The 25,141-nt window shown below is 43.6% G+C and overlaps 1 protein-coding gene across 8 annotated transcripts in view; it reads left to right on the top strand.

The window, feature by feature from the left end:
• Positions 1 to 21,820, top strand: part of BIN1 (bridging integrator 1) — an 87,000-nt gene extending 65,180 nt beyond the window's left edge. For 4 of the 8 annotated variants that reach the window (XM_048953706.1, XM_048953705.1, XM_048953704.1 and 1 more), the window contains 9 exons: positions 1,198 to 1,348; positions 4,466 to 4,594; positions 7,350 to 7,457; positions 9,146 to 9,169; positions 13,054 to 13,146; positions 13,910 to 14,020; positions 14,762 to 14,863; positions 15,949 to 15,999; positions 18,123 to 21,820. In XM_048953706.1, coding sequence (XP_048809663.1) covers positions 1,198 to 1,348; positions 4,466 to 4,594; positions 7,350 to 7,457; positions 9,146 to 9,169; positions 13,054 to 13,146; positions 13,910 to 14,020; positions 14,762 to 14,863; positions 15,949 to 15,999; positions 18,123 to 18,230 — 877 coding nt within the window. In that variant the 3' untranslated portion in view covers positions 18,231 to 21,820. The remainder of the gene's footprint in view (positions 1 to 1,197; positions 1,349 to 4,465; positions 4,595 to 7,349; positions 7,458 to 9,145; positions 9,170 to 13,053; positions 13,147 to 13,909; positions 14,021 to 14,761; positions 14,864 to 15,948; positions 16,000 to 18,122) is intronic. The other 4 variants (XM_048953709.1, XM_048953708.1, XM_048953707.1 and 1 more) reach the window with 3 other exon arrangements.
• Positions 21,821 to 25,141: the final 3,321 nt, after the last annotated feature.

Genomic DNA, 25,141 nt, shown 5'->3' with positions numbered 1-25,141 from the left:
ACAAAAGCTGCAACTTTATCATTGTAAATTGAGGCAAATATTGCTCCCTGTAGATGAGATTGCACAGCCCTTTTGAAATATTCTGTAATATTTTCATTTTGACTCTGCGTAGTTTTGCCAGGCTTCTTCTGCTATAAAATATCCTGTTAGTTTGAGTGCTTCTACATGACTTGAGATAAGTTGCTTTTCGGGGAGCCAATGTGTTTCAACTTTTCCGAGGCTGGGAAAATGGATTTACCTTTATCCCCATCTAAATTCTCAGATAACCAGCTTTTAGCTAAATATCTCATGATTCCACAGATTGAAGCACAGACCTGACGCTCTGCCAGGGCATGCCTTTAGGGAGAGGCATTTGCCTATTGCCATTCCTTTCAAAAATCCAAATCTGACCAAGTTATGAACCAAAAACACCATTGGTATATGCTTCTTGCATCTTAATCCTCTGAGGAATCCTCCTTGATTGTGTCAGAAATGGTCCAGGAGCAAGGACCTACTGGGAAGGCAAAGGCATAAAAGAGTTCATCATTGAAAACAGGCTGAGGAAACTTTCCATGATAGAGCTTATTAGCCAAAATCTCTCTGTTTCTTTGCTGACTGGTATGATCTGTGAAACCTCGGTCTGCTTTTCTCTGTTGCAGCTTAGACAGTTTGTACCACGTATCTTTTATTACTGCCGTAGTTCAGGTGTTGTAGGTCTGCATGTGGATCTGTTGGTCACAACCCATACAACTGTCAGTATGACACCACTCAGAAAATATTTACCTGGAAAAGTTACAGAATGACCTGCACAAGATTCCTTTCCCCATATGCTTCCCTAGAGATGTATTACTTAAAGATAGGCACTTATATAGAATCAGTGAGAATTAAGGATGGCTGTGCTTTTTTTTTTTTTCCTCCCTTTTTCACCCATATCTGATGCAAAATATATTAATGTAGTGGGACTTTATTGGGTAGCCTCCTGTCCAGTAATCCTGCTGCAGTTGGGCAGCAAGTGATTCAGCAAAGATGCTTGTCAGAAGCTTGTAGAGGCTTCAGATATCGTCATCACACTTCTGGGCAGTGGAGCAAACAGGCAGTGAAGACCAATGGTCTGTGCTGGTTAGCTCAACTTCTCCTAGGCCTTGCTCAGACTATTCTTTTTCTCTCTCTCTTTTTTTTTTTTCTTTCTTTCTCTCTCCCTCTCTCTCCTTCCTTCAGTGACAGCACCCCAGCGAAAGCAAATAAAAGCCCCTCGCCTCCACCAGATGGATCTCCCATCACCAGCCCTGAGACCAAGACTGTTAACCATGAGCTGGAACCATCCACTTTGGAAGCACCTGGGGCAAGCATCCCAAAATCACCATCTCAGGTAGCATCCCCATGTTGTTAATCATGTCTCTACCGTATTACCAATGCTCTGTGAGTCAAAGACATCCATAAGTTGCTTTTATTTGAACCTCTTCCTGCTACGGAGCACAGAATAGAGCATGCCGGTTGCTCTCCATCAGTGCGGAGCAAGCATGAGATTTCTGAGAATGCAAGCTGTTAATTGATTATCTCTGTATTATGCAGGGAAGAACCAAGCTGTCTCTGAATTGCTCGTACACAGGGATGAGGCTGGTAATGTATTTTGCCATCAGGTAGGATGGTCAAGAAAATCCAGGGAAAATGTAGCTAGGCAAGGAGGTTTGCTCTTTACATTTGAATTAACCTGTGGAATCCAATGGTCCTGCCTCTTCCCAAGAACTTCCCTTACTGAGGAGAATCTGGAGAAGAAAGTTTTGTGTTTATGTGGATAAGCAGAACATCAGTATTTTGCATGATGCTTTACTTTAATATAGTATACTATCTTTTAATCTATTATTTTGATCTTGCAGTTAATAATAAGGGTACTGTATTAATCCATGAAAAATTAGCTGGGTAGTAGGGAGAGAACTGTTAGTTGGCTTTTGATACCTTCCATGTGGCATTTCTTAGGCCTTTGTTTGTCCTCTTCTTACATGGGAGACACCCAGCAGCAGGTTTAAAATGTGTAGTGCCTGCTTCTTAGCATATCACGTGTTGGGATTTAAGGAAAATAAAATATTTGCTTCTTTTCCCCATCCCCTTATTGGTAAGTGGAGAAAAAAAGTGTGGTGGGAAGAAAGAACAAATAGACCAGTTTCATGTCTGGTACCAGTCATTGCATTTCAGTAAGTCGGACAACAAAGAGGAGTCTTCCTAAATTAAATCTGATAAGGAATCTGGGCAAACTGGTAAGAAATACCTACTGCTGCTAAAAAAGGTTGAAAGTAAAACAGGACTCCTTTGCTGTTGTTGTAAGTTTGCAGTATGATTCCAAATCCAGGCCTGTGTTTGTTAGGGCTGTCTACCTTTTCTGGAATAGCCTCTCACAATGTTTTTCCCCCCATTATGTTTTTGATTTTCAGAGAATCTAGAGACAAAAAAGGATATTTATACATTGACAAAAGGGTCTCTTCCAGCGAGGATACCTGGCTGTATCTTTGCTAGACTTCTTCAGGGTCTCTGCATACCCAGCATTAAGCCTAGAGTGACTTAACTGCTGCCACCCAGACCAGGACCTTGGAGCGGAGTTTGCATATTTAAAGGGAGAGAATAGTGTATGTTTTTCTAGAACTGCCTTACTGTTGTTTTTTTTTCCTGAGATCACTACAACTTGGTGGAAATTTGGAACAAGAAATGGTACAAATCTATTGAGCTTTTCACTGCAGACTTCACTTAGACTTGTTTTCCCTTTCCTTTAAATAGCGCACATAGACCTTGTTTTTGCCAGGCTGCAAGTGCTTGCTCATTCACTTGCTGCCTTCCTGCCCACAGGAATGGGGCTGGAGGCCGCCCCATGTTGAGCAAGCAGAATATTCCAGCAGAGCTTCTGGAGAGTCAAGGCAAGACTGAAATGGTGTTCAGCAGCGTGTGCTGCCACCAGCTGGCAGCTCTTTTCTACTTTACATTTAATTCATTTTCTAGACCTCAATACAGTAAAGAACAAGAGTTCCATTCTATGCTTCCTAGGTGCCAAGAGTTGGGGCTGACTCCACAGGGAGGAAAAACAGCTGTTCTGGGGTTTCTGTGTCTTGGAACTTGACTGCAGCACTCCACGCCGAGTAGATTGGCGGTGACACAGGGCTTGAGGGGTCTGGGAAATTTCAAAGGTTCACCTTTTGCTCTCAGTTACACCACTGAAATACTGTGAAGGCACTTCTGAAAACAGCAGAGCTGTATTGAATTTTTAGACCAATAAAGCTCTGTGGGATCCAAATCAGCAAAAAGACTTTAGGGGATTTATTCTAGTCAGCAAAGTTCTTCATGCTTTGCGCAGTTTCAGGTACAACCCAACATCAATATGCAGTTCCGTTGTCTTTGAGATGGTGTTAAACTGCTGCTGGAGATGATGCTGCATGCTGTGTAAGTCTCCGAAGATACTAGCATGCAGGAGAGGGTAGTGGACTATTTCAGAGTAGTAAATCACAGAAATGTCAGGATCTTTTTAGTTTTGAGTTTGTAATTGGAACCTCGCAGCCTGCAGGGAACTTGTATGGCTGCTTTGTTCCAACACAGGAACAGCTCTTCAGAGTTTGGTTGGAGCTACACGAGAGCATTGAGGCTTGGGCACAAGAAAATGTGAAGAGGATGTGGATCAGTTGATCTAGGGAGGGTCTACTGCAGCTTCCCACTGGGGCTGGATGCAGCGTGAGGCTGAGTCTTTTAGCTTGATAAGAGAGTAGTAGGGTGTGTTAGAGTCAGTCTTCATTTTGCTTTCTCTGGGGTCTTCATTTGGGCTACACTTGTGACTTCATTAGTGTTGATGTGCATTGGTGAAACTGAGAGCAGAGGTGGACCCACAGCAGTCTTGGCTTCTCAGGAAATTCAAGTGTTCTTCCCCAAAACTGAGATACATGGTAAGATGCCATGAAGAATTCCTTCTGACTTCATGGTCTAGTGTTTATCTCATTGCCGGGCAGATCAGAATCTGGCCTCATGGGCATCCCACAGTAAGACAGAGTCTGGGCTCTTATTCCTTTAAGTATGGTAAGTATGGAAAATGGAGGCAGAACTGGCCTGGTCTACTGAGTTGTGTTCTTAGTAACTTGTCTGCTTCCTTCCCAGTGTTGGTTGTTTTTTGTTTATTTTTTTTGGAAGGTTGCACATGTTCTAATTATGTATGCATGTCCTGTCAATGCATATTAATTGTTACGCTTCTTCTCTGCAGAGGGAAACTTGCCCATAGCTGAAGTGTAACTAATGATGCCAAACCTTCTCTGGAGGCGTGTGGTTGTTTATTTTAATTTTGTTTCATTTTCCCCTTCTCCCTTCCTCTCTCTCCAGATGGAGTTGATTGGACCATTCTCTGTGCCTGTGGTTGTGATTTCCCTCACCTTCAATTTTTGTGGCTAACCTGGTTCCTGTCTCTGGTTTTTTTGGGTGTCGCCGTCTGTGCTGTGGCCGTGTGCTCACTTGCATGCAGTTGAGGAAAGGGCCTCCGGTGCCTCCGCCTCCAAAAGTCACCCCTTCCAAGGAGATCAAGCAGGAGAACATCATCAGTCTGTTTGATGACAATTTTGTCCCTGAGATAAGTGTGACAACCCCCTCGCAGGTTAGCTGCTATGCCCTGCATTGTATTTGTCTGCCTCTGAACTTTTTCTTTTCATCTTTCTTCTCTCTGGAGGTGTCACGCCATGAAACCTGGTCAGGTGAAGGAGGAAGGCAGTCTCAGCATTGGACCTCAGAAGGCAAAGGGGGAGATAGGGGGCTATTTTGGAAGGCAAGGCAGCTGGAAGGCAGCTTAGACAAACATGTAGTCCTGTGAGAGCTTTGGCTCATAGAAGAAATGGGAGAAATTTAGCTGGTGGGAGATGCCAGAATCTCAGTTCAGAAATTATCAGTGTGTTTGCTTAGTGGCAGTGTATGTGGAGTGTAGCATCCCTTGCGTCCCATGATATGCTCTCTCCAGGCCCAGGGATCCTAGGTGTGGATGAAGCTTGTTTTGTCTACTTTTGTATAATCCCAAACTCTGACCCTGTCTTTTTTGCCTTTTTAGAAGTCAGTTTTGTGCTCTTTAGGTGGGGGCTTTGTATTAACTTTTAAAGCCCACACATGCACTGGAAAAGCCGACAGGAATTGGTGACTGAAGCGTAGACAGGCAGGACTGTGCCTGCTGTGAATTCAGGGCACCTGACAGACTGTTTTCACCAGCCAGCAGTTCCCATAAGAATATTTTTTTCCTGAGGTGTGACACCTTTTGAAGCTCTAAAAATGGTAACAGCATTTTCAAGCAATGAATTTTCATCTTTACTTACCTTATTATTAACATCACTGGAAGAGAGGATGCCCGCTTGGGGAATTCATTCTATGTTGGATCTAGGAGAACAGATGTTCTTATGTATACATGAGCCTGACCAGATTTCTGGCTGCATCATGAGATACCTGCATTTATATTTTTTTATATATATATATATACACACATATACTGTTTTTTTTTTATTTTTTTTTGACCCTAAATGCTTGTTAAAGCACAAGTAATGCCTGTAGCAGTTCTCATCTGTGACTCATTTGCTGACTTTTCTTCATGTCATGCTGCTCTGTTGCCTCTGGTTTGCCACCTTCCACCTCACTGCTGAAGAGTCAAGGTAGAGTGGAGAGGAAAGGATGATGTCAGATTTTGCATTGCAATACATAAAGCCTGCAGAGCAGAGATGATTTGACAGCAACGTTGGAAGCGTGGAGACCACAGGCAGCTGAGCGACTCTCATTCTCTATACTTCTTTCTCTTATATCATAATGGACAGTTCTGTCTGCTCCATGGTTTGCATCTTGTATTTCCATGTGAATGCCTGCCCTTAGCCAGTCGTATTCTGCACCTGATCAGTGTCCTGACCCAGGATGGGATCTGCTGTGACTTTCAATCAGATTAAATTTCTGAAGGAGGACTCTGGTTGCCAGAACAATCTTCACCGAAGCGCTCAACAGGCGCTAGTGTTCAGTGCATTGCCCAGGGCTGCTCCTGTCAGATGTCTTGGCTCCAGTGAGCTTTTTTTGTGGGAGATCTGGGTAAAGGCAAAAGGTGCTAGGCCTTGCATGTAAGTCTTGAATGACAGGTAAGATACTTTCATGACCATCCCACCACCAAACAAAGCTGAAGATTGGGATTTGAGCCTTCCTGATGGCCTGAGTGCACTGGAGGAGTGTGCTCAATGCCAGTTTTAACATACTGGTCAAGGTTTATTGTTGTGAGATGGGAGAATTTGGTCGTCCTCATGGAACTGTGGATATCAGAAAGAGGAGAGAATGTTGTTATGGGAGGGAAAAGTCCAAGAGAGAACCGCAGTAAGAGAAAATAAAAGGAGGTGGAACATGGTGATGGTATGGGCTGCATGCAGAAGACTTTCACTTAAATTTTATTGCTGTTTTCCCCATGTTCTTTCATGGTGTGGCTATGATGTAGTTGTGAAGGCCAGCCTTCCAGATTTGGTGTGTTACTGGAAAGGTAGCTGAGGTGGTACGGCAAGTGAACTTCAGAGATCAATGGAAATGGGGTCAACTCCTCCTGGACTTTGAGCTTCCTCTGAAGAGAAATACAAGGAGAGTCTTGTGGTTATGCTAAATTTAAAAGCAGACATATTGACTTATTTTGAACACTGCTTTGTTGTGACTATTTTATTAAAGGTAATTAGTGAATGTGCTGTCATTATCTTCAGCTGCTGCATTAATCAGAAAGTTATTCTGCTGACTTGGAAGAGAGCAGCACGTGCATGCTGCTTTGGAAGGCTTGTGTATGCGTGTTTCTGGGATACCTGAAATGGAAAGCATTGTAAATATCGTTTTGAACTGGAGTGATATGAGTCCCATAACTAGGGTGAGCTTTTATGTTACGTGTTTCTGTGTCTGAAGGGAATTAGGAGCTTGGGGAGTTAGTTCTGAGCCTTGCTTGTTTTTCTGTCTGGGTCCACATTGCTGAGATGTGTGGTTGAGTAAGTCTGTCCTGGGCTTTCAACACAAAGGCAGCTGGATGAGCTGTAAGGTGTAGAAATGAATAAAAAACCACCTGAACTGGTTAGTGGCAGTGATCCTTTTGGCTATAACAGGTCAGGTGCTTGCACCATGTGAGCTCATTTGGTCAGATGAGAAGGTGAGTGAGCCTTATGGAAAAGGCTCAGGTTTGGCTCAGTGGAGCCCTGCTTACTGCCCGTGATTAAAGGCATCCCAGAGTCAGGAGCCACATCAAGTGTTCACATTCCCACACTGTCTTCTACGCTTGCAGCCATAGCACCTGGATGTTGCATACCTTGTCTGTACTGTACATGTGTGCGTGTCTAATGCTCGTACTGCTTTTCTTCCTCACTGCTGCCAAGTTTGATGCCCCTGGGCCCTTCCAGGAGGGAGCCAGCCTGTTGGATCTGGATTTTGATCCCATTAAACCAGATGCCACTATGGGGAAGACCCCCACACCTGCTTCTCAGGTTGGTTAATATCCAACTCTCCCTCTCTCTTTGAAAATGAGTTGTTGCCAGGGGTGGTGTGACCTGCAACCACATCAGTGACAGTTTGGACCTGAGCTCTGGGTGGCTGGGCTGGAAGCCACCAACTTCTGATGCCCTGCGGATGGGCACCTTGGTCTTCTCTGCTGCATATGAAAGTCCAGTGAGAATCACGTGGCTGTTAGCCAGGCCACAGTCTGGCACTAGCTGTCTGTGGGGTGCTTGTGCTTTGCTCAGGTGATCTACTGCTTGACAACATGTTCATAGATCTCCATCCATAGATTAACATCCTCTATATACTGTGAGGATTTAAACCATGGGTAGGCATTCAACCTCTGCTCTGTGCTCCCGCTGTAAATTGTTCTCAAAGAGATTTTTAGTAAACAGACTCTTTGATAGTCTGCAGTTACTTAAGATGAATAAAACTGCAGAGATACTCAAGTGACACGAGGCCCCTCTGTCTGAGTATAACATAGCCTCTGTTCATGATAATGAAGTGGCTTCCTCCCTGGACATATTGCCTCACAGTGAAGTAAAAGGAAGATTCATAATTTGGCTGACCTGTACCTGTTCCTGTCCTACTAGAGACAGGTGGGCTGCACTTTGGTTTCTTTCACCCAGACATTCCATTTCTTATGTGTGAAATACGTGTTCTTGGCCTGTGCTTTCCACTAAAATTTGTGGTAATATAATTTGGATGTTACAGTATTTTTCCAGTATCATAAAGTCAAGTGGGCCTGTATGGCTGATCTTTCTAGCAGTAGGATCTCTATTAAAAGTTTGATGCTTCTAAATTAAAATACTGCGTCTGCAAAATTCTAGTTATTAGCATAGTTTAATACACACCAATGTGCCAAACTGCCACTTTGGGGAACTTTAAATGGACAGATTGGCATTTCTTGACTGCATCACTGCTACATACCCCAGAATAAGCTTGTTTTTTGTTGTTCTGAATCACCTGTTAAAACTTGAATAATTGGGTATGTTGACATTGAATATGAGTATGAATTTATTTTAAAATGAAATTATTTGCAATAAATGCAATAAATGTTATGCTGAGTGGGATTTTTAAAACTGTTCAACAGTAACATGTTGCACATTTATTGTTAGTTTCAGAAGTCACTTAAGAGTCTGAAATTAATACTTTACAGTGGTAACCACAGTATTAAACCTAGCACAAACCTCCCCATTTTCAAAGAATTCAGATTTATTTCCCACAGGGCAGGTGGTATGGCAGAGAGGTTAAAATATTTCGCTGTTGATCCAAAGATATGGGCTGAAGTCTTGCTCTGAAATAATGTGTAACTCTGGTTGAGGAGATAAGAGAATATTTAACTCTGATAGACCACAAATCCATGATTTATTTTTTATCCTGTCAGTACTGGCACTAATAACTGAATGTGGCTTAGCTGTCTCCCTTCATACCAGAGCAAGGAATGACCCTCATTCGGATATGTTAGTGCTTAATTTGGAAATGCAGAGGGGATGAGTGTATAGATCTACACACTTAAAAACAGCAACAACAACAACAACAAAAAAAAAAAAAACCATGCGGAGGTAAGTAGTGCTGTTGAATGTGTTTGTCTGCTTCAGACTGTCTGTAATTTTGTACTTGCTGAAATAATTGCATATAAACATGTTTTGTTTCTGTTGCTCTTTGACATGCGTAGTCTTTACCTTGGGATTTATGGGAGGTAAGAACTTCCTATGGCTGTCATCTCTCATCACATACTGTGCACGCCTGTGCCATCCCTGCTTGCATCTGTCTCATTTCCCTCTCTGCTTTTCCTCTTTGCACACCTCAAACCAAAGTTTCTCCATATACTGCTGAGCCCACTTACATACCTTGCCCATAAAGCCCTGGGGCAGCCACGTTTGCCACGTCTGGCACTGTAGCTTAATGCCTCTAGCAGCAAACCACACCACAGCCTTTCCCTGCTAACTCGCTTATCTTTCCCTTGGCATGATACTGAGACCTTTTTCCCAGACTTAATCCCACTGTGGCATCATCCTCACCCTCCACCCTTCAGTGTGTATATCCTGTTGGTCTTGTGTGTGATGCATAAATGTCTCAGGAGTCCTTGGTCCTTACTGCCTGTACCGTTGGGTATACGTGTGCATATTTGAGGTTATCTGCGTTATTTGCTGCTCGTTGACCATCATCATCAGAAAGGCTGATGTGAAATAACCCAGCCTGTGTCCATGCAAAAACTTAAGTGTAGGCCCAAGGCTTGCTTGTTGTCTGTGACAGCCCCAGTTTTGGAGCTTTCTGACTAAGGAAGAGCCTATATGCTCTACATCTGAACCCAAACAGTGCACTCATTTATGCCCTCTAGATGTATCAAGCCTGGGAAGGTCTCAGAGCACTGCAAAACAGCCCACTGGGAGATGCATCAAGCACTGCTGATTATGAGCCCCTCTGGACAAACAGGTAGCAGTGTAGGCAGAAAATGCGTGATCTGGGCATTCATACCTGCAGCTTGAGCTGGCTGTAGCCCATACAGTTGATATAGGCCTCATGTCCTTGGCTTGCACCAGGGAATCAAGTCCTGGAAATCTTTGGATTCTCAAAATCCACATCCCCTACTTAAAGTACATGGAAGAAAGCAGCTCTACCGTTGCTGAGAGTTTGGCCCAAGGACTCACAGCGGCCAAGGCTGTCCTTCACATGAGTCTGTTGAAAGATGTTTCCCTTGAGTGTTTTATCAGCCATCAGTGTTTAACCTGTCATTTCCTTTTATGAGCATTGTTAGTCTGTCTGGGAAAGTAAAAAGTCGGTGCATTGGCACTTGAATTGCCATTCAAGTGGACAGGCAGTGGGTGAGGTATAACTATATGTGATGTAGTCTAGGTGCAAAAGGTATTCGAAGTCATTTCTTCCATTTTGGAAACTGATTTCATCCAAAGGACAGTTTAATCAATTGGGGAACACTGTTACAGCAAGAGACTCTCAGCACGCCAGTTGCCACCTGAACATACAATGTTAAAGGACACAGCTCCCTATATCTGGGAAATTGTCTCCTCAAACCTTCTGAAGTGTTTTTGCTCTAATATTGTTCTTAGATGCTGATGAGAGGTCTGTTGGATGATAAAATTGTACCATATGTTATGCGGTTAATAACGATAGAAATTTGGATGCAGGTGAACTTGCTTAATTCTGCAGACAAGTAAACTTGTGCTTTGTTTGTGTGATGCTGCTGTTGGAATAAACAAAGCTTTCAAACTGGCAGCAGCAGTGAGCAGTTCTCACTCTTCTTTCCATGACTGCAAATGTTTTTGGCATGCCTACAGGTACATAAAATAGAAAAATAAGTAGCTGACATGAAAATGCCTCTTGTTGAAATACGGGGAATTAATTTAAGTCCAATTTCTCTAGTTATTAAATATTGTTTTTGCAAATCAGCTGCTTTAAGAAATCTGTGGCTCAATATGAGCTGCTTTTCACCTAATCCACATAAAAACCATGCTTGGCCTGATAGAGTTGTGCTGGCATCTGTCCCAATTCTGGTTGCACTGAGTCCAGATAAAAGGCAACCTGGGAGCAAATCTAATTAAACAGGAGAAGCCTTTGTAGCATTTAATATGCATACATTTACCTTAGCTCTTCCAAAGCTGCTCTGGGAATCTGCTGGATGGGAACAGGTCTGCTATTTATAATATCCTCTGGCAGCATTGGCCTGTGGGCATGTTGATGAGGGAATATGAGGAAGGATGTGTCAGGAGAGGAAAGCGTGTGTTAAATGGCACCGTTGGAACAGCTGAAGTTTAAGTGATGGCTTTTGGTTAAATAAAAGTATTTCTTTCTTGATTGTTTCTGCTGTTACTGGGAAACCACTTGGAGAGTTGTGCCAGTATGTATATCTAGTACTCAGATGAGTATGGAGCTGGGGTTAGCATGGCTGTTGCTTTACACAGTGTGTGCATGCTTTGGTCTGGCCAGGTTAATTCAGAGAGCATTGGAGTTCACTCGCCTGACTGGTGCTGCACACCTGCTGCAATGAAGGCACAGAGCTTGGCTTGGTGTCAGCCCAGGTCTGATGAAGGAAGATGGAAGAAAGGTATGGTGAAGGAAGGATGTTCAGAGTGTGGCTTAAAACCTGGTGGATCTGTGCATTTTCTTGTTGTTCTTATGAGGATGAGGAGACCTCCCTGTCTGAAGGATGAGTTTGGGATCAGTCCACAGACTATTTCTGAGCTTCAGTCACCATTGATTGGCTTGGAATGTCTGCAGAGCCCAGATTCAACAAAGTTATCTGGGTTCCCAGGGAACCTGCTGAAAGCTGGGGGGTTCACTGATCAGTTGAACCTGGCCAGAGTGCTTCTATAGAGCGGGGACTAGGAGAATTGCAATAGTAGGATATCTGGACAGTGCTTTGCTTTGAAAATGGTTGTATTTGGAGGTACGTGTGCTTACCAAATGTATGAATCATGCAGGCATGTAAAAACTTGTTTATTCACGTATTAAAAATGGGAAGTGTCTGTATTAGCAGTTTCTATTGTGCAAGTTTGAAGCAGGAGTCTAGTTAGATTATACAAAGAGTTGTCTGTGCTATGATTGAATAACTATAGATGGGCAGTGAATGCTTCCAGGCATTAAATTAGAAAACAGACCTTACTAGGCCCGTGAGATTCTTGTCAGGAGTCTTTCTAATGCTGTCTGGCTGGAAGTATTAATGCTTCCAGATCCAGCTTAATTCCTTTGCTGCCGCAGTTTCTGGGAGGGGCAAATGAATGTCTTTATTTTTGCATTAAAACAAAGCTAGCTTGGTATCAGGTGTGAGAGATCAGAAGCTTGAAGCTCTGGATGAGTACTAGAGCTCATTCTTTGCTGTGCTCCTACTTCCAGGAGCAATCTCTGCTGGGCAGTGGTTTGTAAGTGATGCTGAATAGCTCCTGGTGGAGGTAGCTTTTGTGCATTAGATTCTTCCCTACCAACCACACAGACACCATGCAGAATAGTCATAGCAAATTCTTACAAACAATCCAAATTCATGACTCTTTGGGCCTGTCCAGAATCAAACTGGATTAAAATTAGCATAGTTTTCAGTTGAGTTTCATTCAAAGCTAACATTATAAAGATGCTAGGTCCACACAAAGTTCCATATCTGGACATGTTATTACCATGCTCTTCTTTTTCTGGGAGTATATGAAGGCTCAAACGTTCCCTGATTATTGATGCTTGGAAATAGCCTATGGGTTGATCCCTGTTGGCATGTGAGCATTCACACTGCGTATTCACATGCAAGTGGAAATCTAGATGTAGTAACAGATACTGTGTAGTAAGTCAGTATGTTAAATCCTGAAAAGAAAAGGCATACAGGTTCTGGGGATTGCATTGTTTCTTTTGCAGTATTGTCTCTTGTGTGGCTGAGAGGGGATTCAGGCTTTACTGTGGTTTCTCTAGGCTGCGGACAATTGGGGAGGCAGATGTAGTGAGAACTGAAGTTCTTCACCTGTTTGTCAGCAGATGGCAGCAATCAACCGTGTAGGGAGCACTTGGACAGACTGAGCTGTACTTTCTGCACACAGATATGACGGTAATGAGAGTAACTCCACTTGAATGGATTCTGTGTTGCAGCCTACAGAAGCAGCCCATGCAGGAGCTGAAGCAGCTGGATCTGAAGCAGCAGCTGGAGCTGAAGCATCTAAAACTGAAGGTGATTCAGGATCGGTAAGTACCTCAAGAGAAAGTAGTTGCTTCTCCACCACTTCTCTTTGTCATACAGCCGACATATGGGAAACTAGGCTGAGAAAAGAGGTTTGCAATGGCTTGGAAAAATGCACCCTTGCCGCTTCAGCAGTTGCAATGGTCTTACTCAAAGGCCAGAGTTAGCTGTTGTATTTTCCCTGTGTGATACTTAGGGATAAGCTCAGCTGGAAGATCTTTAAAAAGAGCCTTCTATTTGTTCATGTCATGAAGCCAGCCTACAGCCCCTTCTATATTAAGCTTGCATCGTCTGATGGGCTCCTCCTTTCCCACCATTTACTTTACCTCCCTGAGCTCTGCCTACACCTCCTGAATAACCAGATCTCCTCTCTTTTGACACTATCATGTTTTTAGGGGCTGGAGTAGGTCCATTTTATGGCTTCTTGGTTCTTATAGATTGTCACTTGTGACTTGTTCTTCATGGACTTTACAAGGACTGCTTTGTGACTGCATTAAATGGAAAATGCTGCAAGTGTGGTCCCAGAAAAATGCTCTAAATCCTCCATGAACTTTGCAGCCATAAGCAAAGAAGGGCAGCAGTCTTTATTGTCCTTTGGAGTATTCTTGTCACTGTTGAGAAAACCCACTGAAACTTGGATGGAGTTGGTATTCCCAACTGGGTTATGGATAGTTTTGATGTGAATCCTTCAGTATGGATCAGTGAGCTGCCCATCTTGGATTCTCCTTTCTCAATGGTCCTTTTCTTTCCCTGGCTGCTGCCTACCAGAGCTCTCTGCCCGCTGTCGTTGTGGAGACTTTCCCTGCTACTGTCAATGGCACTGTGGAAGGAGGCGCCTCCTCTGAAAGAGCTGACATGCCCCCAGGATTTCTGTTCAAGGTGAGTGCATGCTGGTGGGACACCAGGTTCATGGTGATTTAGTTCCAGTAACAGTTTAACTACATTCACTACGTGTGACCATGGGATGTGTCACATTGAAGGGTCTTGGTAGCAAGGCATCACAAATGCATCATGCCCCATGAAGTGACAGCCTCCTTTTTTGTTTGTCTGATCTGGTGTAGGAATTCTTTTTTTTTTCTATTTCAGTTATGTTCTCATATGGCTTTTTCTGGGAAATCCACCAAAAGCAAAAGGATGGCTAAACTTGGGAGAACAATAGGAGGGTCATTGCATTCTGACTGATTATGGGCGGAATTATAGTTTGTTATAGCAGTTGCATATTATTGTAGTAGTTGAAGTGAAGGGCTTTGGCTTGAAACAGAAAGACTATAGCACAGATCTTGATAGTAGACGGGATGGAAGAAAGAGAAATACAACAGGAGAAAATCACTTGAAGTTCCAAACTGATGCTCTTGTATCAAACAGGGAGAGTAAGCATAGGTGACAGTGGGGAGGCTATGACCTCTAATACTCTTGAAGTCCAGATGCTGAAAGAACACAGGGCACCACTTGAGTGAATGCAAATCTTAGGCCTGCATCATGGGAACACCTGGAAACACAGCCATCTAAAGGAAGGATGTGCAGGTGCTGATGCATAGCTGAGTGAGTCACCAGGATGCTCCTGTGACTGTGCTGGTCAGTATTAACATGTGTGTCGCTCTCCTCTTTTTTTGGCTACAGGTCCAGGCTATGCATGATTACACAGCTACCGACAGTGATGAGTTGCAGCTGAAGGCTGGGGATGTGGTGCTTGTGATTCCATTTGAGAACCCTGAGGAGCAGGTGAGCAGGCAAGACTGGGTGTGTGCCTGGGCTGGGATGAGCCAAAGGGATTTCTGGAGCTGCTTCTTCTTCCACTAACAGTCTGGCTGTATGCAGAGTCATCAGTTTGTGGCTGGAAGCTGGCTGCAAAGCCAGTTGTTCCTGTCCTTGTCTTCCTGCAACAGAGGAAGATGGCTTGTGACTGGAAAGTGGAGACATTATCCTGCATAAAGCATGCGAAGCAGCCATGGTGTCCTGCCCTTTTCGGGGCATCTGAGCTAAGGCAATGGCTTTCGTCACAGGGAGCCAAACAGAGCCCAAACTTACCTCCTGATCTTCGTGCACAGTATCTGTGACCACTGCAGTGCAGACCGTGGCGCTGGCAGGAACCACCCAAAGTTTTCCAAAAGATAGTGTGTGGCCAGGAGATGGCAGCAGAACCACAGGCTGGAGCAGGATGCCCAACTCCAGAGAACATGGTTCCTGTCCTTCTCTGGCCTGGATTTAATTGGCAGTTTTTTTTTCTTTAATCTCAGCTATTTCTAAAAGCCTCAAGTAAATCCTCCTCACTTGCTATGTTTGAGGGCTTCCAGCTGATAGAGACTGCAGCAGTTTTACTATCTTGGCTGAGAGAAGTGGTGATTTTGTAAAAATCAAGCTCAGATCTCAGATTTTCATTTGGAAAAGGAAGGGAATTCTTCCAATTGATTCAGAAGTCACTGCCTCTTCGGTTTTGACAAGATTAGGATTTCATAAGGGGTAAAGGAACAGTGTAGTTCAAAGATGATGTGATTCATGTGGCTCAGCTGTTGACTGTGAGTTACAGAGGGAGATCTTGCTGCTGCTTGCAAAATGGGATCTGTAATACGTTGGTATTTCCCACAGCGCAGAATGCTCTGTGAGGAAGGGTTGTATGGGAAGAAGCAGTGATTCCTTCCACAGACAAGACTCTTCAGTGGGTGGGACTGCCCTGCACAAGCATTTATGAGCATTTCCATCTCATAAGACTTTTTGGATGGGAAATGAAGGGCAGCTCCTCTGCTTTCAATGGTAGGAGATGGCATTTATGGAACAGAGTTTTTCAATGCCCTATGTTTGCACTCTAGCTGGATGTGGGTGCAACAGCCATGAACTCAAGACTCTCCAGGCTGCAGAGGGTGAGCTCTGAGTGTTGCTAACAAATGCTGTAGCTGCACTGAAGCCCTCTAACCCTCTACAGTATATAGCGTGCTACAGCTCATTTCCCTAACCCTTACCATACCCAGCCAGAAAATCTTGGCTGTTAACATGTGCATGAATTGTGCACGTGGGTGGAGAAAGCCTAGGATAATAGACTGTGAGCCATGTCCCCATCTTGCAGCTTAGGTGTCTGTGTTCATTGAGCAGGCCTGGAGTCATCTCCCTTGACAGAAGGCATTGAGAGCAGCAGTGCTTCTAATCTGGCACTTCATATGATGTTAAGAGTAGTCAGGAGTCAATCTAGGTCCCAGTGTCTGATCCCTGTAGCTGAGGAGATCCTTTTGAAGCCTGATGCTGTGGGAGTGATGCATGCTGTATGGCACATACACTAGATGCAAATGGATGAGCTTTTGTGCTTGCTGTGCTGTGAGCTTGGAAGCTGCCTTCCAGGCACTTGCGCCCAGCGCCTTCTGCCTAGTAGTTTGTCTTCCTGATTTATGGCATGTCAGTCTGTCTGCAGCCCCTGCAGCTGGCTTCTGCAGATGGGCTCCTGACTCACGTCATTCCCCTGACATCCCCTGAATGCTCAACTCTAAGGCAGCAGCAAGGGCTGTCTGAGCCTGCAGGCACCCAATGCAGCCTGCATGGAGCAGGGAACTCAGGTACAGCGGCTGATCTGAGCTACTGCCACTTGGAAACACACAAGCATGAGAGCAGAAGCAATAACATGGCAGTAGAAAGCAATACATGCCCCATGGGTCACCCCTGATGTGGGCTGCATTGTTCCTGCACTGTGCAGGTATGTTTTTAAAGAATATGTTTGAGGGGAGGCAGTGTGTGTCATTGCAAAAATTCACAGGTAACTCCTGCTGGTTCCAGGAGAGAGTCAGAACAACTGTGTGAACTGCATACAAGCATGCCCCATTTTTCCACAGCTTAGAGCATCTGGTTGCCCGAGTATTTCTGCTCTGGCAAGTTATGAAGCTGAATGTGTTGACATAGCTCTAAATGAACCTGGTGTATGCTTTGCCTAGAGCAGCAGATGCAGAGCAAGCTGTTAAGTTTGAAGGCAGTGGTCCTTCATACAGCTCCATTGCCTCATGCTGTGGTCTTGATGCATAGGCTGCCCCACTGCAAATGGCATGCATGAGCACTTGCAGGTTGCAGGGGTGGGTGGCATGCAGAGGTGGGAGTAGTTCAAGGCATGCGTTCAACTGGGTAGCTGCACACCTGAGCCACAAACAGTGCAACCATCTCACTTGGAATATCTCACTTCCCTCATGTTCTTCAAATTGAGTAGAAATCTCAATGTTGGATGCTTTGCAGAGAGCACGGAGATGGAAGGAAGACTGGTTCTCCTCCTGAGCAGGTTCTACCAGGCAGGACTCATTTTGCTTCAGTGAAAAGTCATCCCTGTTTATAGAGGATTGGGTTTAATGTCTGTGGGTTTAATGGCTAGGAGGATGCTTGTGTATGGGGAGTTCTTCCAACCACGTTTTGCATCAAGCCCAACAGCTTGCTGGGTTTTGGGATTAGATGTTGAGCTCCTCAGCTCTCAGTTTTCTTAGACCATGTTTGCGTTATAGCAAGACTCGTTTTGTTGTGTAAGCTGCATCAAATGCTATTCAAAGAGGAGCAGAAGATGAGCACTTCCAGAGCACCAGAAAATGGGTCTTTCTGAAGACCTGTGCCCTGTGGAGGTGCCCATTTCTTTCCTGATGATGAAGAACATCAAACCCATTGTGTTTAGGTAGTTGAAAGGTAGGGCAGATGATTGGATCCCATTGCTCCAGAGAATGTCTCCTGCTGCACTGGATGTGAATAATGAAATGTTTCTATTGCACTTGTGGATTGTGTACATTTCATTGCTTCCAAATGCTCTGGGTCAGGCAAGTTTTAGTGCTGACTTTGAAATGTGGCCTTTTCTGTTTAAAAGGAAACAAAAACACTTATCTCCCGCTCCTCAATCCTCTACCTGGATCTCTCCAAGCCAACCATGAGCATGGCTTCGATGTGCCTTGACATCTCCTTGGCCTGCACTCTAAAAAAAATCCTCACTCTTATCTCTCCCTCAACGTCTTATCTCTGTCTTCTCCTCTAGGATGAAGGATGGCTGATGGGTGTGAAGGAGTCTGACTGGATCCAGCATAAGGAACTTGACCAATGCCGAGGGGTTTTCCCAGAGAATTTCACAGAGCGGGTGCAGTGAAAGCATGAGCCTGCCAGCCACGTTTCTGCTGGAAGAAAGCAAGTTTTCTGGTAGATAATTGAAAAAGAGCAGTAAAAACAAAGAGAATTTTAAAGGAACAGAAGCCTGAAAAAATTGTCAACTTAAAGGGTGTGTGCTTTTCAAAGGGCAAGGTTTCAGAAGTAAATTGCAATTCAAAGCGTTATCAAAATATATAAATACTACTACTACTAAGGCAGACCAATTACGCTCTTCCTCCTTCGGTTTAACAGCATTTGAATTCAGAGGACTGACACAGAAGCAACTCAGTGTGGTTCTTTAAATGCTGCATTGACTGAATTGGCGTGATGTCAGTCCAGCCCCTGGAAAGGCAGCGTTTGTCTGTTGGCTTGAGAGCTTTTGCTCTTGGGTGGGTTCACCTGTTTCGTCTTGAAGGTGGCTTGCATGGCAACTAGAAAAATTCAGCCTTCCCCACAAGATCAACCTACAGTAGGCCAAACTTCCTGTGATGCTGTTGAAAAAAATATTTAGTGTATAGTGTTCACCAATACAATGTATGTGTGCGTATTTTATTTTCTTCCTTTAAGACAGTGTTATGCAAACTAATTTTATATGTGTAGAGAAAGGAGAAACTATGTGGTAATGACATGGAGGTGAAATGTGTCAAGCTGTGCTCAGTCCAAAGTTCTTTCAACTGCAAGCATCTAAATTCTCACAGTAGTGTATTGGCCTGTGAGAGCTAAAGGGAATGGAGGAATTGAAGAGGACAAACAAGACAAAATGAGCAGATGCCATCTACCTGATGGGAATGATGCCCTGCCCCTACAAGCCCTGTAGGCACTTTCAGAAGAGTTTAAATTCGTGTAGATGGAAGATAGCACTCAAATCTGAAAGGAAAATGTGTTTTTAAAGAAAATTTAAAGAAAAATATTCTTCTGAAAGGATGTCTTAAGAGAAAAAACACTGAGGAAAAACCATTTGCTTTCTGTGTTTTTAATTGGCATTGTTATCTGTGGAATGATATATTTTTTTTTACTTTCCTTTGAAGATTTCTGTCAGTGAACTATTGTTAGATCTGCTTTCTCCAGTGCTGTGCTGGTGATGAAGTTAACCTCTAAGAAAACTGGACTCTCAAAATACTCATTTAAAAACGACTGCATGACTTCTTGATATTTTAATGCATTAGAAGAGGAAGGCAAGAATATCAAAGTGTCAGTGTCAAGAGGACACTCTGCAGTCTAATGCTGATGCTGAGACCTTTCCTATGCTCCTGTTTGTTTTTGAGTTTTGTTTTTTAGTTTAAACAAGCAGATGACAAAGCTGTTTCAAAGTGCATATTATACTTGTTAAAGTAAGCTGGTCTGACCCTCCGAGACTCTGAAGTCCAACAAAGGTACTTTAAACTTTACTTGAATACTGATGCAGCTGGCAAGCAGGTCAGGCTATTATCTCTTCTTTTTTTAATGGCTTCCCACCCTTCCTACTCCACAATCTTTTTGCCTTGGAGGGATTTTTAACAGTAAGGTTAACTCCTGCTGTAAAGGGACAGGATCACTCATGGAAATAATCTTATTAGGAGCTGGCTTTTGTCAGAGATGTGCAGGGTGCTGACACACACTACTGAAAATCCCACCTTTTCTCATCTGCTTTAATTACTTGTAGGACAACAGAAAAAAAAGCAAAAATACATTGTAGAGCAAATGCTTTTGTTTTGTTTATTTTTTAAGCTTTAATTCAGAGCAAAGGGTCAGATTTTGATCAAAACTATATTGCTGTAAATGCAAAAATTGCCAGAGTTCTTTCTACTTTCTCCTCTGAAGATAATTGTGTTAGTTCTTTTACAGCAATATAACAAGCATCAAAATCTCCCTGTATATCCAACTCCATCTCAACTACTTTTTTTTTTTTTTTAAATAAACTTGAGGAATTTTTGTTTCTCACCGCTGTTAAATCCCCAGTAGTACTTAAGAGTAATTGCACGCAATACAGAAGGACTGGACTCCACAAGTGGCAGTATGGTGAGCCATTGCTTTAGAATACTGCGCTATTTGGATTATTGGTTTTTTTTCACCAGGGTTGTCGTTATTATTATTACTTTTTCTTTCCAAAGTATCTATTTTTATGCATTAGTGACTCTCATTACTCCTTTAAAGAATATTCATAGAAGAAAGATATACATTTAAATATACATAGAAATATATATATATAAAAAAAAGCGGGTTGATCCAATTAACATAACGACGTCAGCTTAAAATGTTTATTTTTATGCAAAACCTGTGGATTATTGTTTTTTAAAAAAAGACAAGATTCTAAGTACCAGAGCTGTGATTTTTTTTTTTTTGTCTTGCAAGTAATTGTTCTAGAACACTTAGAAAGCTGTGCTGATATCTAATTTATTGTGGGTTTTTTGCTGTTGTTGATGTTGTCTTCTGCTGTGTTTGAACCAGATGACTGTCCCAACAGAAATCCTTGTAAGGCCTTTTCTTTTAATTGAGCTTGCAAAGCAACTATCCAGTACTGTATTATCCCTGCAGAAGTGGTAACACTCTGCAAAGAAGGGATGTTGTTTTCAGGTCACGTGATTGATGCTCAAGTATTGCTAGTGGAGAGGACGGTGCATCTTTCTCCATTTGCTTCCTTGCACCCACAACCCTCATGCCTCCCCCCCCTCCCCTTGCTCAGAGCACATAGTGTGAGCTACCTAGATTTTGCTGTGCTTGCAGTATCCCATCACAGATTCTAAAAATGCAGGATTGGGCCCACAGGTTGTAAATTGCCTTATATGAGAGTAGGGTGGCATAGCAAGAAGCTTGTAGATGGCAGTATTCTTTGGAATCATCTCTTTGTCTCCTGGGTTATGTTCAGCCCATAAACAGGCACATCTCCTCCGATTTTCAGGATTGTTTTTTTTTTTTTAATCTGCTAAATACTTTGATTTTTGGCTAGCATTACCTGGTGAAATAAAATTCCCATTTTCCTTTGTCTTAGGACTGATTTAAATAGCAAGAAGGACAGTAAACTCCCAAAGTAGGCTGTGCCCACAAATGGTTTTTCAGTTTGCAGGCTGAACTGAAAAATCTGGGGAAAAACATTGTAAGGGTGGCCTGAAGCTGCAAGGGTGACCTGAGACAAGTTTACTTTGTTTTCATTTTCTCATTGAAATGAAAAAGAGAAAAATCAAAACATTAAGAAAAAAAAAAATCCTTTCAAACCAAAATGAAGCATTTCATTTTTAGGGTTGCTTTTTCACTTTTTTTAAAAACGTTATGACTTGGGCTATAAAAAGTTGATTTGAGGCACAAATGTGAAACTTGTTCTGAAAATGCTGAAAGAAAAATGTTTTATTGTTTATAGCCTTTTTGCCTTTGCCTTTTTTCGTAGTCTGACAAATAGTTTCAGTTAACCCTTATTTCTGTTTTTGGTGAATGCATTGTCCACTGAAGAGACCCCAAAGAAGCCTATTGCCCAGTACTGCTCCAATGACAGGTACACTGGACACATTTCAAGGATTACCTGGTATTCATCCCAACAAAGCTGCTGTTTCCCCATCTAATAATCTTCCACTGGATTGTTTTACTGTGTGAACAATAAAAGCATCTTTCAGCCCTTGCCATTGACTGGTATTGTAACTTGATTTAGACATTCTTGCTCTGTCAGTCTCAGTTTGGACATAGACTTCTGACTTTAGATTTATAACATTTCTCCAATTTGAGCCTAACCTGATTGTGCAGCAGGAATTCTCACTTGCCCAAGTGATACGAGAAATAAGGCATTATTCTTTCTCCTTTTTTCTCTCTTTCAGCAACAACAGTAATAGACATTTACTAGATAGAGTTAGGGAAGGAGGTCCCAGGGTAACAATGAATGTATTGTTCCACATGGGACTCCTACGTGCTCTGTGTTGCTTTCCGTGGGCATTCCTCAGCTGCCTGCTTTTACCACCTTTGCATTTCTTGACTGTGGAGGTCATGCATTAAACAGGATTGCACAGGCTTCATTCCAGGTGCCCAGAGTGATCTGTTTGCCAGTCACTGGCTCTGTTTTTCCTGTTCACAGGTGCAGTACACTTTCCTATTGAAATGTCCAAAGACTGCAGCCAAGGTAAACAGCCCCAGGTCAAAGGGGTCTTTCTTTTATAGCCTGGAGCATTGGAAGGGCTCCATTTTTCTGCCTGGAATCAGGTGTTAACTCAGTTTAGTTTTGCAATGGTGTTTTGAAGGGAAAAGGCCCAAGGCACCTTCTGCTCCCTTACTGTTGACCCTACTCATAGTCTGACCTTGAGGTGCAGTTGGCAGAAACACTACAAAATAGATGAGAGCAAAATTACCACAAATATTGGGGTGCGGTGGTCCTCTTGACTTCAGTTAGAATGCTTCCCGACCTCTTCCTTCTCTCTATGAGGATGATGTTAGTGTAGGGCATTTCCCACCAGCCTGAAGCACAGAATTAGAAGATGCACAAACTCGTGTCTGTCAGCAAATCCTGTGCAGTGCAGCTTGATAATGCTGATAGCAGGAAAACTAGCAAAAGCTTTTCTTCTCTGGGCTGCCAAAGGAAGCTATTTCTTGCCACAGCTGGCACAGGTGCTAGCACATGGAAGCTGAGAATTAGAAGGTCATTTCAGAAATTATATTTATGGAAATAAGTGGAGAAACTACAGCTGTTAAGACTGATCTGTATAAGCTTGTATTTCGATGTGTCTCAGAGCTATAATTCCTTCATGTGTTTTACAGTGTATTCTACTATTCCTGTCCCTAGTCTGCATTTCATGTAGATGGTCCTTACATGAATCTTGCCAGATGCACTTCTGGGCTTATTGCTTCTCTTTAACTGAATTAAATTGCAATGACTTTGGCAATGTACTGGCAATCTCTTTTCCTTCCTTCCATTCATTCTCTGGATTTAACCATGACGACCTGAGAAATGTTTGGTTTTTGGGTGTTGTTTTTTTTTTTTTAATTAATTATTTTAATTCTTGTTTTGTTTAAACAAAGCTGAACAATTCCCATTGTATTCAGAGCTGTGACGCCCAGTTTCAGTGACAAGTACTAGATGGATTTGTCCCATTTTGTTTTTTGGCGATGTTGAGAAATATAATTTGTGTCATCCTAAGTCCTGTGTCAGTTTTTCTTTTTCTCTGTCTCTGTCTCTCTCTCTTTCTCTCTCTCTTTCTTTCTCTCATTTTCCTTACCTCTGAAACAATTGAGAACAATTTAGTACTTCTTTCTCCTCAGAGAGGGGAGTGACTTCAAAGAGCTCGGTCTGCCCAGATGCCATTAAAGCTGGGATTTTGTTCAATTTAGTGGGATGGAAAAGATAATGCTGGACCTAGAGATGAATCTATTCCAGCAGCAGTCTGTTTTGGTGTGTTGTAAGGACCTGACACCGAATGAGTGCAATCATTGAATAGAATCATTAAGGTTGGAAAAGATCACTAAGATCATCTAGTTCAACGTTCCGTTTACCACCAGTATTGCCTATTAAATCACGTTCTTCAGTACTACGTATATCTTTTCCTTAAACACCTCCACGACTGGGGACTCCACAATCTCCCTGGGCAGTCTGTTCCAGTGCCTGTCCACTCTCTGAGAGCGTACGGAAAGATGAGAGATTGTTGCTTGTTAACTGCAAGTAACCCCAGGACAATGCAGTTTTAATCCCTGAAGACAACTTTGTTGACAGGACAAGCACTGTTCACAGCCAACTGTTTTGGGGCCATTCTGTCTGTTACAGCCAGGCTCAGTGCAGCAGTACTCAGGGCACGGCATGTAAACAGTGCTGGCCAAGGATTGGAACGTGACCTGATGCAAACTGGTGCCAATTAGTACTATGATGAATGAACTGCCAGGCTCTGAGTTTGCTTGTGTGTGTGCAGACCTTGGGGCCAGACTGCATTTGCAGAGCCAGGGCGAGGAGTGGGCCAGGCAGCACTTGTGTGGTTCCTACATTTCCAGACGGCTCGAAGGGTTTAGTGCCTTTAGCCTCTCACCTTGGTTGGACCTGAACCAAATCCTGCAGCAGGTGGAGGGAAAGAGGCTGAGACTGCTGCTGTGGTCGGCGGCCATGTACAGGCCGCAGCTGCACAAACGCTGGCAGCATAATGGGGCACAGACAGGCTCATGAGCCCTCAGGTCGGCCCCAAGGAGCCCTCAACGTGCTACAGGAGAGCTGGGCATTGCCCTGGGAGCACAGCTGGAGAAGGAAGCCTCTACAGATGGAGAAAGGTAAGGCTTAGTGCCCGGGAGCAGGCGGGCGGGTCTTGGGTGTTGTTGCCATGGAAACGTGTGGAAAAAGGTTGGGGTCTCGGTAGCCTAACTTGCTGAGTGCGGCTGCTCTGTGGTGCCCTCATGAATGGAGGAGAAATTGCTACTAGAGCTGTCCTTCAGCCCTGTGGCACTTGATTTGAGCCCAGATGCTCCTTGATGGAGCGGGAAGCCCCTCCATGATTCCATGGGGGGATGTTGGGGTAGCTCTCCACGATGTCCTGTTTGCTGCCTGGGTGCAGTAGTGCCCTTCACAAAGCAGCACTGCTTCTTCAGCAGGTGTGGGAGCCCTACCCGCTCTCCTCAATCCACACAACCATTAATAACAGCACAGGAATTCAGCAAATGCCCGTGATTAATTAGCTCATCACAGGCAGCTAATGGCTGCCTCCTCCCCTAGGCCCTGTGGTGCAGGTAATGGAGTTGGCATCGCTCATTGCTGGGCTGGGAGGCAGCCAGCTGCTAGGAGTGGCGGGCAGGGTCTGCAGGCTGTTCTGATGTGTTGCTGTTAAGCATCTGATGAAGGTTTTTCCTAGAGGGACCACAGGCACCCAATTCTCTCTACTGTTTGTTTTTGGAAGTTCCCATCTGTGTTTCTAGACTTAGAGGACTATGGTGCCTGGCACCTTGGGATGGCAGAGCAGTGTCATAAAGATGCCATGTAAACCA

Source organism: Lagopus muta, chromosome 8, assembly GCF_023343835.1.
Source record: "Lagopus muta isolate bLagMut1 chromosome 8, bLagMut1 primary, whole genome shotgun sequence".
Lineage (NCBI taxonomy): Eukaryota > Metazoa > Chordata > Aves > Galliformes > Phasianidae > Lagopus > Lagopus muta.
This window is presented reverse-complemented; position numbering and strand designations above follow the sequence as displayed.